The sequence below is a fragment of the Mandrillus leucophaeus genome, unplaced genomic scaffold (genome assembly GCF_000951045.1).
Source record: "Mandrillus leucophaeus isolate KB7577 unplaced genomic scaffold, Mleu.le_1.0 Scaffold572, whole genome shotgun sequence".
In the NCBI taxonomy this organism is placed as follows: Eukaryota; Metazoa; Chordata; class Mammalia; order Primates; family Cercopithecidae; genus Mandrillus; species Mandrillus leucophaeus.
This window is the reverse complement of record NW_012106164.1, coordinates 1,431,457-1,445,212: the sequence shown is the minus strand read 5'-3', so window position 1 is coordinate 1,445,212 and position 13,756 is coordinate 1,431,457. Positions and strand designations below refer to the sequence as shown.

Sequence of the window (13,756 nt, the reverse complement as noted above, 5' to 3'; positions counted from 1 at the left end):
CTTCCCTGGTTTCTTCCTTTCTTCCTTTCCTGGTTTCTTCCTTTCTTCCTTTCCTGGTGCCACTGCACTCCAGCCTGGGGTGACAGAGCAAGACCCTGTCTCTAAAATGTAAAAATAATATTACCATCAACCCAGAAAGTTTCTTCATGCCTCTTTGCAGTCATTCCCTTTCTCCTACCCTAGCTACTGGCAACTAACACCTGCTTTCTTTCATTGTAGTTTTGCCTTTAGTGGATTTTATTACATATGGAGTTCTACAGTATTTAGCCTCTTGTGTCTAACTTCTTTCACTTAGCATACTTTTGAGGTTTGTCCATGTTCTCTGTTATCAATAATTCCTTTATTTTGCTGAGTTATATTTCATTGTCTAAATATATCACAATTTGTTTATCCATTCACCAACCGATGGTCATTTAGATCTCCAGTTTGGGGCTATTATGAATAATGCTGCTATGAACATTCATGTACAAGCCATGTACATGTTTTTAACTCTCTTGAGTATATACCTGAAAGTGGAGATACTGAGCTGTAAGATAATTCTGTTTAATCCTGTGAGGAATTGCCAGATTGTTTCCTAAAGTAGCTGCACCATTTTTACAATCTACATATGAAGATTCTAATTTCTCTATATCCCTGTCTACACCTTTTATCATCTTCCTTCTTGATAATAGCCATCCTAGTGCATGTGAAATAGCATTTCATTGTGGTTTTGATTTACATTTTTCTGACAGCTAATAATGTTGAGCATCTGTTCCTGTGCTCATTGACCACATTGGCAAAGGATCTGAATACACATTTCTCCAAAGAAGATATACCCAGTAATGGGATTGCTGGAAGAAATGGTAGATCTACTTTTAGGTCTTTAAGGAACCTCCATGTGTTTTCCATAGTGGTTGTCCTAGTAAAAGTGTTCCCTTTCCACCACATCCCTGCCAATATCTATTATTTTTTGATTTTTAAGTTATGGCCATTCTTGCAGGAATAAGGTGGTACTGCACTGTGGCTTTGATTTGCATTTCCCTGATCATTAGTGATGTTGAGCATTTTTTCATATGTTTGTTGGTCGTTCATTTATCTTCTTTTGAGAATTATCTATTCATATCCTTAGGCCACTTTTTGATGGGATTGTTTATTTTTTTCTTGCTGATTTGTTTGAATTCCTCATAGATTCTGGATATTAGTCCTTTGTCAGATGCATTTGCAAAGATTTTATCCCAGTCTGTGGGTTATCTGTTTACTCTGCTGATTATTTCTTTTGCTGTGCAGAAGCTTTTGTGTTTAGGTCCCATCTATCTATCTGTGTTTTTTGTGCATTTGCTTTTGTGTTCTTGGTCATGAAGGTCTTTGCCTAAGCCAATGTCTAGAAGTGGTTTTCTGATGTTCTAGAATTTTTATGGTTTCGGGCCTTAGATTTAAGTCTTTGATCCATCTTGAATTGATTTTTTGTGTAAGGTGAGAGATGAGGATCCAGTTTTATTCTTCTGCATGTGGCTAGGCAATTATCCCAGCACCATTTGTTGAATAGGATGTCCTTTCCCCACTTTATGTTTTTGTTTGCTTTGTCGAAGATCAGTTGGCTGTATTTGACTTATTTCTGGATTCTCTATTCTGTTCTACTGGTCTATGTGCCTATTTTTATGCCAGTACTATACTGTTTTGGTGACTATAGCCTTGTAGTTTAGTTTGAAGTCCGGTAATGTGTTGTCCCCAGATTCGTTCTTTTTTCTTAGCTTTGCTTTGGCTGTGCGAGCTCTTTTTTGGTTCCATTTAAATTTTAGGATTGTTTTTTCTAGTTCTGTGAAGAATAATGATGTTGTTTTGATGGGAATCACATTGAATTTGTAGATGCTTTTGGCAATATGGTCATTTTCACAATATTGACTCTACCCATCCATGAGCACAGGATGTGTTTCTATTTGTCTGTGTCATCTGTGATTTCTTTCCGTAGTGTTTTGTAGTTTTCTCTGTAGAGGTCTTTCACCTCCTTGGTTAAGTGTATTCCTAAGTTGTTTTTTTGTTTTGTTTTGTTTTGTTTGGCAGCTTTTGTAAAAGGGGTTGAATTCTTGATTTAGTTCTCAACTTGGTCACTCTTGGTATATAGCAGTGCTACTGATTTGTGTATGTTGATTTTGTATCCTGAAACTTTACTGAATTCATTTATCAGTTCTAGGAGCTTTTTGGACAAGTCTTTAGGGTTTTCTAGGTATATGATATCAGTGAACAGCCTTTGCCCATTTTTAATTGTTTTTTTGTATCCTTTTATTATTGAATTGTGAGAGTTCTTCATATATTCTAGATACAAGGTCCCTATAGATTATTTGCAAATATCTTTCCCATTCTGTGTCTTGTCTTTTTACTTTCTTGATGTCCTTCAAAGTATAAAAGTTTTTAATTTTGAAGTCCTTTCATCTATTTTTCTCTGTGCTTTTGGTGCCATATCCAGGCAGTGGTATCAAGAAACCACTACCTAACCTAAGGTCACAAAGACTTAAATCAGTTCATATGTTCCCTTATAAACCTCTAAGAATTTTATAGTTTTAGCTCTTACATTTAGGTCTGTATTCCATTTTGAGTTTATTTTTATATGTGTGTGAGGCGGGAGTCCAATTTCATTCTTTTACATGTGGGTATCTAGTTGTCCCAGCGCCATTTGTAGAAAAGACCATTATTTTCCCCCATTGAATTGTCCTGATAACCTTGTCAAAACTCAGTTGACCATAGATGTAGGTGTTTATTTCTGTGTTTCCAGTTGTATTCCATTGATCTGTATGTCTATCCTGTGCCAGTATTATACTGTCTTAATTACTATAGCGTTGTAGTAGTTTGGAAATCAGGAAGTATATTCCTCCAGTATACTTTGTCCTTTTTCTAAATTGTTTTGGCTATTCTGTATCTCTTGCATTTCCGTATGAATTTCAGGATCAGCTTGTCAGTTTTTGCAGAAAAACAACAACAATATGGATTTTGATAAGGACTGTGTTTAATCTAGATGAGTTGGGACATTCCATGTTCATGGACTGAAAGAGTTAATATTTTAACAGTAAGTCTTCCAGTCCATGAACATGGAATATCTTTTCATTTACTTAGGTCTTACTTGAGTTATTTCAACAGTGTTTTAGTTTTCAGTGTTCGATTCTTATACTTTTTAAAATTTAATCTTAAGTAATTATTTTCAAAGCTATTATAAATGGAGTTGTTTTCTTAACTCAGCTTTTGGAATGTTTATCACTAGTACAGAAAACTGTCATTTTGTTTTATATATTGATCTTGTATCCTGCACCCTTGCTGAAATCGTTTATTAGTTCTAATTGTTTTGTATGTATGTGGATTCCATAAGATTTTCTATATACACAATCATGTCATCTGCAGTTAGAGATCATTTTACTTCTTCCATTCCAATCTGGATGTTTTTCTTTTTTTACCTAATTGTTCTAGCTAGAATTTCTAATACAGTCATGCACCACATGATGTACATAATGGATTGCATATGTGACAGTGGTCCCATAAAACTATAATATCCTATCTTTACTATACCTTTTTTATGTTCAGATACACAAATATTTACCATTGTGGTACAGTTGCCTGAAGTATTCAGTACAGTAACACACTGTACAGGTTCGTAGCCTAGAAGCAGTAGGCTATACCGTATAACTAGGTGTATAATAGGATATACCATCTAGGTTTGTGTAAGTACACTTTATGATGTTTGCACAATGACAAAATCTCCTAACAACACATTTCTCAGAATATATGTCCAACATGACTCTACATGTTGAATAGAAGAAATGAGAGTGAGGGTGAATGTTCTTACCTTGTTCCTGATCTTACGGAGAAAACTTTCAGTGTTTCCTCAGTAAGCATGATGTTAGCTGTGGGGTTTTGGTAGATGCTCTTTATTAGGTTGGAAAACTTCGCTTCGATTCCTAGTTCATTGAGTGTTTTTATTATGAAAAGGGTGTTAGATTTCGTCAAATGCTTTTTCTGCATCTATTAAGATGACCATGTGATTTTTGTCCTTTACTCCATTAGCATGGTGTATTATATTTATTTTTGTATGTTTAATCAACTATATTCCTGGAGTAAATCCCCCTTGGTCATGGTATGGAATCCTTTATGTTGCTGGATTATTACATCACAGGATCACAATTAGGCAGCCAGGTTCATAGCAGAACAGTAATATTGAAAACAGCAGAGCCAGAAACCTAGGACTTGGGAGTGTGGTTAAGCAAGCTGTGGTATATCGTATATGATAGAAGTACATATGGCCATGTGTAGTGACAAGAATGTGACTCAGACCATGTCCTATTCAGAATTGATCCCATAAACATGTCAAGGAGTAACCATGCATCCAGGAGAATAGGCATATACCAATTACTTATAACTGGATACAACTGCATATGTGCAATTAACAAAAACTAGAGAAATATGTGGAGGACACATCCAGGAACTGGGAACCTGGGATTATGTCCCAGCCCTGCTGCTGCTTTCTCTGTGATTTTTTCTTATATCCAAGCTTCAGTTTCCATGTCTCACAGTGAGGGGGTTGGTAATTTGGTACTTTGTGTCACACATGGCTTTGGTTTTGTTTTGTTCATTTAATAAAATTTCTAGTAAATATACTTTAAAAATGCAAACTTTGAGGAAGTGAGAGAGCATGAGGAGTTTTTGGCCACTTGGGGGGTGTGACCGGTACTCCCTTCCCTGTATATCAGCTAGAACTCTGAGGTTGTGTGCAGGGAGTAGGTGTGGGGTTCCCAGCCAGGCTTGGGATCCAGTGCTTCCCATTTCCAGAGAGTTTGCTCCATACCACACACTGTGCTCAGCTCTTCCTGGATTCGCTCTTGTTAGTCCTATCAGCCATAATGTGATGTCCATATGATTACCTTAGTGTTTCCAAAAGATGAAAATGAGGCTTTGCAAGCATAGATAGTTGTCTAAGGAGGAGCCAGGATTTTAAACCAAGCCTGAGTCCCAGTGGCCACATTCTGCTGTTACCCACCACACTCTAGTTCTTGTCTTCTTCATCAACAGGCCTCTTACCCTTCCAGGTTACACACTGTCCCCTTTGTGCCCACAGCTGACAATGAAAACAACATCGCCTCCAACCAGTCCCGATCGCCACCTGCTGTTGTAGAAGAGAAGTGGAAACCTCAGGTCCAGAGGAACAGCGCCAATAACAGTAGGTCTCCCCAAGCAGGGCTGGACCTGAGGGTCCCCTTATGCTCCCATTGTTCCTCTCTGCTCCCCATCCCCACCATTTGTGCTTCCTGTGATGTTGTAAGATGGTGCATGATAGTTTCCAAAGCACTTTTACACCTAAGACCTTGTTTGCAGGAGTTCTTAACTCAGGGGATGGGCAGAAGGAGGCCCAGGGAGAGGAGGTGACTTTTTTATGCGATCAGAAAGCACCAGTTTGTGCCAGAATCAGAACTAGAACCCACCTCTCCACAATTTCTGCTGGTTGCTCTTTCCTGACATGATGATCTCATGTATTTTATTCCCTGAAGATTCCCATATTAGAGGAGATTCCTATATTGAGGAAGAAATTAGACTAGTTGGCTTCAAAGGTCTAGGGGAATGACATAGACCACAATTACGTTTCATACATACCAGTATGTTCTATTCCCATGCCCATGGCAGGCCTTACTAATCAATCATAGAACTTTATCCCTTGAGACCGTCACATATTAAAGGCAGCCAGCACCACCAATGTGTGTGCAAGAGGAAATCTATTTGCCATTCCCAGTACTAGATGTTTAGAGTTATTAGGCTACTGCCGCTCCAAGCAGCCTTGAATGCCAGAATTAATCGCATCTCTCTTTGTGTCCTCTGCCAGCCACTACCAGTGGTTTAACACCCAACAGCATGATCCCCGAAAAGGAGCGGCAGAACATTGCAGAGCGGCTGTTGAGGGTCATGTGTGCCGACCTGGGTGCACTGAGCGTGGTCAGCGGGAAGGAGTTCCTGAAGTTGGCCCAGACCTTAGTAGACAGTGGTGCCCGCTATGGGGCCTTCTCAGTCACTGAAATCCTGGGCAACTTCAACACACTGGCGCTGAAGCACCTGCCACGCATGTACAACCAGGTGAAGGTGAAAGTGACCTGTGCCTTGGGCAGCAATGCCTGCCTAGGCATCGGTGTCACCTGCCACTCCCAGAGTGTCGGCCCTGACTCCTGCTACATCCTCACGGCCTACCAGGCCGAGGGCAACCACATCAAGAGCTACGTGCTGGGTGTGAAGGGTGCGGACATTCGCGACAGTGGCGACCTTGTGCACCACTGGGTGCAGAACGTGCTGTCGGAGTTTGTGATGTCGGAGATCAGGACAGTGTATGTGACGGATTGCCGGGTGAGCACGTCCGCCTTCTCCAAGGCCGGTATGTGCCTTCGCTGCTCAGCCTGTGCCTTGAACTCGGTGGTGCAGAGCGTGCTGAGCAAGCGGACGCTGCAGGCCCGCAGCATGCACGAGGTCATCGAGCTGCTCAACGTGTGTGAGGACCTGGCGGGCTCCACGGGCCTGGCCAAGGAAACCTTCGGGTCGCTGGAGGAGACGTCGCCACCGCCCTGCTGGAACTCGGTGACGGACTCACTGTTACTGGTGCACGAGCGCTACGAGCAGATCTGCGAGTTCTACAGCCGGGCCAAGAAGATGAACCTCATCCAGAGCCTCAACAAGCACCTGCTCAGCAACCTGGCAGCCATCCTGACGCCGGTGAAGCAGGCAGTCATCGAGCTGAGCAACGAGAGCCAGCCCACCCTGCAGCTCGTGCTGCCCACCTACGTCAGGCTGGAGAAGCTGTTCACGGCCAAGGCCAACGACGCAGGCACTGTCAGCAAGCTCTGCCACCTCTTCCTGGAGGCGCTCAAGGAGAACTTCAAGGTGCACCCAGCCCACAAAGTGGCCATGATCCTGGACCCACAGCAGAAGCTGCGGCCTGTGCCGCCCTACCAGCACGAGGAGATCATCGGCAAGGTCTGTGAGCTCATCAACGAGGTGAAGGAGTCCTGGGCCGAGGAGGCCGACTTCGAGCCCGCTGCCAAGAAACCCCGCTCTGCCGCCGGCGAGAACCCCGCAGCTCAGGAAGATGATCGGCTGGGCAAAAATGAAGTGTACGATTACCTGCAGGAGCCCCTGTTCCAGGCTACCCCTGATCTCTTCCAGTACTGGTCGTGCGTTACCCAAAAGCACACAAAACTCGCCAAGCTCGCCTTCTGGCTCCTGGCGGTTCCGGCCGTGGGCGCCAGAAGCGGGTGTGTAAATATGTGTGAACAAGCGCTTCTAATCAAACGGAGGCGGCTGCTCAGTCCAGAAGATATGAATAAACTCATGTTTCTGAAATCCAACATGCTTTAAGACTTGACTTCGGGGAAAAAAAAAAAGAAAAAGAGAAGATAACATTAGAAAAAAACCACACAACACTGTCACAAAGAAAAGGAATTTAAGTTCTAAACACTGTGGACCTCATTATAAATGCCCCCCTGGAAACTTAAGTGCTTTTTTTTATATGTGTGTGTGTGCGTGTGTGTACACAGCCACAAGTGTGTGCACGTGTCTGAACACACGTGCTGTGGTTGTGGGGGTGTGGGGGTGTCTCTGCTCACCTGCATGGCCAGAGAAACTTCGCACACACACGCGCGCACACACACACACACACGACCCTGGTGCATGTACACATGCCTGTTCTCGGACAGGTGTACACTGAACTGGGCGTGTCAGGAAAGCTGAGCGATTGGGAAAGAGGGAGATGTTTCACCTCCTTTTCTCAGTAAGGGGGCTTTAGAAGACTCCGCTTTCAGGTGTGCAGATTGGCAGAAAGCTGATGTTGTGAAATGTTCAGGCAGCTGAGATCTGAAGTGACTTGACGCTCTCTGTCCTTCACCCCAGTCCCCCTTTTCCCTCCTTGACCCTCTCCCAGCCCTCCCACCCTCCTGATCCCATTGTGCACCCCCCACACACCCTCGGCTGCTCTGCTGTGGACTCTCCACACTGCATCAGATGGACGGTTTCTGCACTGGACTTTGTTTCTCGTTCACCTTCAGGGCATTGAGCTGCTGCCTTTGAGATACCCCTTGGGTGTCCCGGGGCAGCCGCCTTAGAAACACACCTATCTATCTCCCCAAATCAGGAAAGGAGACTTAAAGAGTATAAAGCTGACGTTTTGCTTTTTAATATAAGAGAGAAGAAAAAGACATTTTTCAGAGAAGTATAGATACTGTCTCCACTTCCTAATAATTTCTCTCCCTAACATTTTAGCAATTTTTACCTTGTTTGGGGGTTCATTTTGTTTCTTCAGATTTGATTTAGACTCTGCTAGGAGGCACTGAATGTCTATAACTTATGTTTTGGAGTTTTGTTTTTTTACTTGCCCCTTTTATTCCTCAAGTCACACTGTAAACTAGCTCATCTCAGTGGTATACTCAGTATCCTACGGTCTTTCTTGGCCTTCCCTGTACAGTTCAGTTTTCACATATTCAAATGGCCAAGATCAGATTCTTGGCTGTGCTGTTTGGAGACCAGGGGTTGGGGAGGAGTCACGGGTTCCACAGCTGCGGGGTTTGGTGGCCGTAGGGGAAGCAGTGGTTTGGGAGTTCTGAATGTAAGCGCCAGAGCTGCCCTCCTGGTCCGCTTTGTGTGGGACTGAGAGTGTCAGTGTGCGTGGTACCCAGTGTGCATCACACTACTCACCCCCTCCCCGACCCTGGCAGTCCACAGGGACTCCGAAGTCAACCCATAGTCACATCTACCACACCTCAGACCTGCCACAGCCTCTCCTCACTTCCCAGGACCCTGAGGCTCCCAAAAGCCAGGGTCCCCACTCACACCTCCGACTTCCTTCCCGAACGGCGGTGAGCATGGTGCCTTGTGGTCCCAACAGTTGATGTTCCGAGGGTGGATGGCGTTCGGCCATGTTCGACTCGATGCTGTGAAAGATGTCTTCAGGCTTTTCTCTCCTGTTCCCCTAGCCGTGAGCAAATTAGGTTCTACACACACAGTTCAGATGCCAAGGGTGACACCCCATTCCCTTTACAAGAGGTGGTTCTGTCACAAATCAGCGCTGCATCCCCACCGCACCTCTCAGTGAATAACGTGCTGGTGGTCTCACTCCCCTGGTGACCCTTAGCCATGGGATGGGGTGGTTACACTAAGGCTGCAGGCTGAGAATGACCATCATGGCGGGCGGCTGTTTGCAGAGGCACCTTCTATCATCCTGGGGTTGGCTAAGTCAACTCCACCCCTTCCCGATAATAAAGCATTACTCAACTGTGAGATACCTCGACTACAAAAAGCACTGTACCACAGCCCTCTCCCCCTGGGTCCATGACGGGAGCAGGGAGTAAAGTTGATTGCAAACCTCATGAAGGCTTAGGATCATGGACCTGGAGCGTAGTGTTTGGGAGCCAAGCCTGCACACTTTGCCTCATGAGAACTCACCCAGCTCTCCCCTCGAGTCTTGGACACACTGAAATGGATCAAAGTGGGCCATTTCCACGTTTGCTCCAGCAAGCCGTGGTCTCAGGAACTACCGTGCCATTTCCTTTCCTGGAGAATTTCTAGGTACTCCCTCCACAACATTTCCAGCTGGGGGGCTGAACCCACTATCAGAGAAGAGCTGCCATCCACACTGGAGCAGGAACAGAGAGAAATCCAGACAGGAACCTCATGTCACTTCCTAGGGAATATGGAAAGAAACATAGCAGACTTCTCATTTGGGCCTTTGGAGGTGTTCTGGAAGGTGGCTCAGCATCGCTGATGATCGACAGATGCCTACAGCAAAAGGTGCCCGTAGCCTTGCTTGGCTGCTGGGGAAGGGACCGTGACCGACACTTTGACCCACACAAGGATAGGAGCTGCCCAGTTTGTGTGGTAGGTGAGAGCAGAGCCTGGGGACCCATCCTCCCTCTACCTGGAGCAAAGATGTGCTGGTGGTGCCCCATTATTGGGCCAGTTGATTATAAAATAGGCATTTCACTTTCTCGGAAAGCCATCGGACTATGCCCAGATGTGCATTTAGAGGACTCAGCATTCTCCTCTTTGAAGCATGGGATGTCTGTCCTCCAGGAAGAGATTGGATCATAGGTTGTTACCTCCCTTTCCCTTCTTTTTCACCTCAATTCAATACTTGGGGGCTGGCTTGCCTCTGCAGGTTTGATGTGAATGCCACTAGGTACTCAGAAAGCTGTCCTCTGGGCTGCCTTGTCCAGTTAGATAACAAGATAGCAGATGATCATTTATCTCTTGCAACCTCTGGTTCCCTCCGGAAACTGGCGTCACCAACAGGAAAGGCTGTACCAAGGTGCCCTCTTCTCAGACAGGCTGTTCTCAGAGTGTACATCCTGCTGCAACTAACAGCTTAATAAAACCCAAAGATCTCACTGATCCAGCCACTGGCCCCTTTATCTCCAGCAATATCCACCTCACCAAATTCTAGTTCTGCCAAAGGATTGAGACAGGCTCTTCCAGTTCATCTCCCAGTGTCCAGCCTGACCTTCACTTTGGGAAGGATTTTGTCATCTGCCTCCCAGTTCTGGTGCCACTGTAGGTTTTCCATCACAGGCCTTTGGGGGATCTGGAACTAGGAAGTTGGGCCCTTTCTACCATATTCTTAGCAGCCTAAGGTGGCGGCCTGCTGATGTGGAGACAACTCGCCTCGAGCCATGTGGTCCCCAGGACAGAAATGGCCTTTGTTTTGACATACATGGACCCAAGGGGGAAGGCAGAGAAAACACACCTCCACCTGGCAAGTTTTTCCCCCTCATCTGAGGTCAGTTTGCTTCACCAACAAAGCCCAAGCCAAGAACCGCAGCGTTGTGGGTGGTGCCTCGGAGTGGAGTAACCCAAGGAATCTCAGGTCCATCAAGAGCAGTGGTACCATCCAGGCCATGGGTGGATGCCCTTGTTCTGGCACAGTTCTCCACTTCCCGATGCCTGGCTCAGCCAGCCAGGCCTCCTTCTAATGGCATTTAACAACCAGGAAACAAAACGCATGCCACCTGAGCAAAACTGCCCGCACTTCATCTCTGGGGGTTCGCCGCACAGAGGCCACCTGCCGAATCACCAGTGAGGAAGCTTCGCCACCATCGTGCTTGGCAGCTTCACACTTGACGTCTGGGGATTGGTTTTTGGCTGGGAAAAGGGTACCAGGGTTCCTGGCAAGGACAGGAGGGCAGTGCGGTGACACAGATGAGAAGCCGTGAGTCTCCAGGATTCGAGGAAGCCACCAGGTGTGTAGGCTGGTAAGAGTCCTCTCTTTCAGTTTGACCCTTTATCTCCTGCACTTTCAGAGAAACACCAGAGCAAAAATCTACAAGGCGTGTTTCCACTGTGAAGCTGAACCTCTGCCTTTAGGAGTCCCCTATTTTTGAGCAAGGCCACCTGCTTCGCCTGAACTTGAGCTGGACTCCTTGAAGGTGGGCTCCTGGAGAGACATTAGGGATATAGCACATGCTCTCTGGGGGCCACAGGGTCATCGGGAAGGTTTGAAATGAAGATGGGATGTGGCTGGAGCAGGCTGAGATGGCTCCATTGGGGACACTCCCCTCGTCTTGTCATCGTGATGGATATGCTGGAAGAGGAGGTGTCCCAGCGAGCTGCCCCAAGTTCATAGCTTTGCCCTCGCCTTGGGAACAGCGGCAATGGCTCTATCTCTGGGATGCGTCTTAAGGAGGGCTCCTAACAAGGCCGATGATTTAGACAGAACAAGAGACTAAGTAAGGTCCAGCCATCCGCTGGAGCCAGTAGGTGGGAGCTCCTATCCCCGCCAGTCCTGCTCCAGCCCCTGTGTCCAGCTGGGCCAGTGGAAGAACTGGGAAGGAGGCGGCCCCTCCCTTTCACTGTGGCTAATGTTTGCTAGGCCAGTTATGGTGAACCAATGATACAGTGTTTTCCCTCTTAACGTGCCCCTCCTAGTTTTGCCTTTTCAGGGTTTTCTGGGGGATTTCGTTGTCCTAGTTGTTTTTCTTCCTCTCTCATTTGGGTTTGAGGGTTGTGGTCGGGGGAGCCCTGGCTTTCACCAAAGGAGCCCAGTGGTTTCTGTGGAAGAGGCGCCCACTCCCACGTTAATGAGGGTGAAGATTGTCAGGTCACTGTTTGACATATTCATTCCCCCGCCCCCGACGGGTGTCGCTTTAAAGAGTCAACTCTTGTACAGAGAAGGATTTGCTAGGTTTGCATTTGGGCGTTAGCATCACGACCCACAAGGGCCCTGCCCAACCGTGCGTCCCATGGGGGCACCTTGACTCTTCTAACCAAAATTCCTTAAAGGGGCACAGCCCAGCCTTGTCCGCAACCTCAGGGGCCTGGGATTCCTGTGGCGCTTCCTGAATTCCAGGTTGGCACAGATGATGAAGTCTGAGACCAGCCGGAAGGAGGGGCTCCTCCCACAACCCAGGTGCCAGCCGGTCTCCGCCTAGGACCTTCCCTCCTGCCCAGCCAGGGTGGGCGGCATCCCACGCGGTGAAACGAGCTCGTGGACTGACCCGGGGCTGGGCCTCGCCAGCCAGGAGAGAGCGAGGGCCGCATGGCGGGGCTGGCCCAGGCAGCTTGTCCAGGGCCATTCAGATCCCAAGCATCAGGAAATCATTTTGTACAACCACCCGAAGCAGAGATATTTTTTAAGAAGCGTAAATTATTTTCAGTTGTTTTCTGATCCAGCCTTTTTCTTTTCCCCACAACTTCACGCCAGTGATTCGTTCACATCAGGTAAATCTTGAGAAAGCCTTGGTGCCCTCCTCCCCACCCCCACTCAGTAACCACGTGCGTGTACCCCCGCATCCTTTCTCAGTAGTTAAGACGTTCTAGGCAATACCACAGACACATCTGTGTCTCTCTCTTCGAGTGCAAGAAACTTAAGTCATCTTAAAAAAAAAAAAAAATTACAAAAAAAAATTTACAAAAAAACAAACACAAAAAAAATATCTTTTTTAGGCCAGAGTTTTCTACAGGTATTAATGAATATTTTTCTTAATCCTTATAAGTTTTATGTGTTTAATATTTCTTAATACCGGTAGCATTAATTTATACTTTTGTAGCAACACAATATTTTTATAAACAGCCGGTGCTTGGCTCAAGTCTTCGCGAGGGGTTTATGCAGGGGCCATCTTGGGGACCCTGTGTACCATGTACTGTATTTAAAAAAAAAAAAAAAAAAGTTACCTAGTGTCACACTTGCTGTGTTAATTAACAAAAGACGTTGTGTGCGGTCTCCTGTATCGGTGTGGATCCAGCAGCTCTCCAGGGAGTCACATTGCATGGGGGTTGAGTTGACGGTTCTTGTTGTGATATGTAAACCCCCGAGACCAAACTTGAGGGTTTATTTAGGGTTTTCTGTTTGTCCTTTTGGGTTTTTGTTTCACTTCGTTTTGGTACCGTTTCTCCATTTACAGCCAAATCAGTTTCATGATGTTCAAAACTTTTACTGATGTCAAATGGAGGAAAGGAACAGAAAAAAAGATTTTTACAAAGTAATAAAATTTAAAACTGAGCTGTTTAATGTTGCTGTTTTTACCTGTCTGTTCTTGTCCAAAAGTGGAACATTCCCAGGGAGAAGAGGAAGGTTCCACTCGGTTCCTTAAGTCGCCAAAAGCCCCAGCCCAGGATTCAGTACCTCCCCTGCCCCCCGAATTCTTGCAGCACTATTTCCTAGTTGGTTGATGCCAAGGCAAAAAGATACCTTTTAATGGTGAGAGGATCAGTTGCTTAAATGATTTCATGTCAGTGTTGTATTTATGGTTTTACAATAAAACAACCTTTAGGAAGA

At 45.9% G+C, this 13,756-nt stretch overlaps 1 protein-coding gene across 3 annotated transcripts in view; it reads left to right on the top strand.

Annotated features, from left to right (window-relative positions):
• The window catches only part of ZNF618 (zinc finger protein 618), an 84,702-nt gene extending 70,946 nt beyond the window's left edge, over window positions 1-13,756 (top strand). Inside the window, exons 12-13 of one of the 3 annotated variants that reach the window (XM_011998500.1) lie at window positions 5,078-5,179; window positions 5,837-13,756. In XM_011998500.1, the coding sequence (XP_011853890.1) occupies window positions 5,078-5,179; window positions 5,837-7,353 (1,619 nt within the window). In that variant the 3' untranslated portion in view covers window positions 7,354-13,756. The remainder of the gene's footprint in view (window positions 1-5,077; window positions 5,180-5,836) is intronic. The other 2 variants (XM_011998499.1, XM_011998498.1) reach the window with 2 other exon arrangements.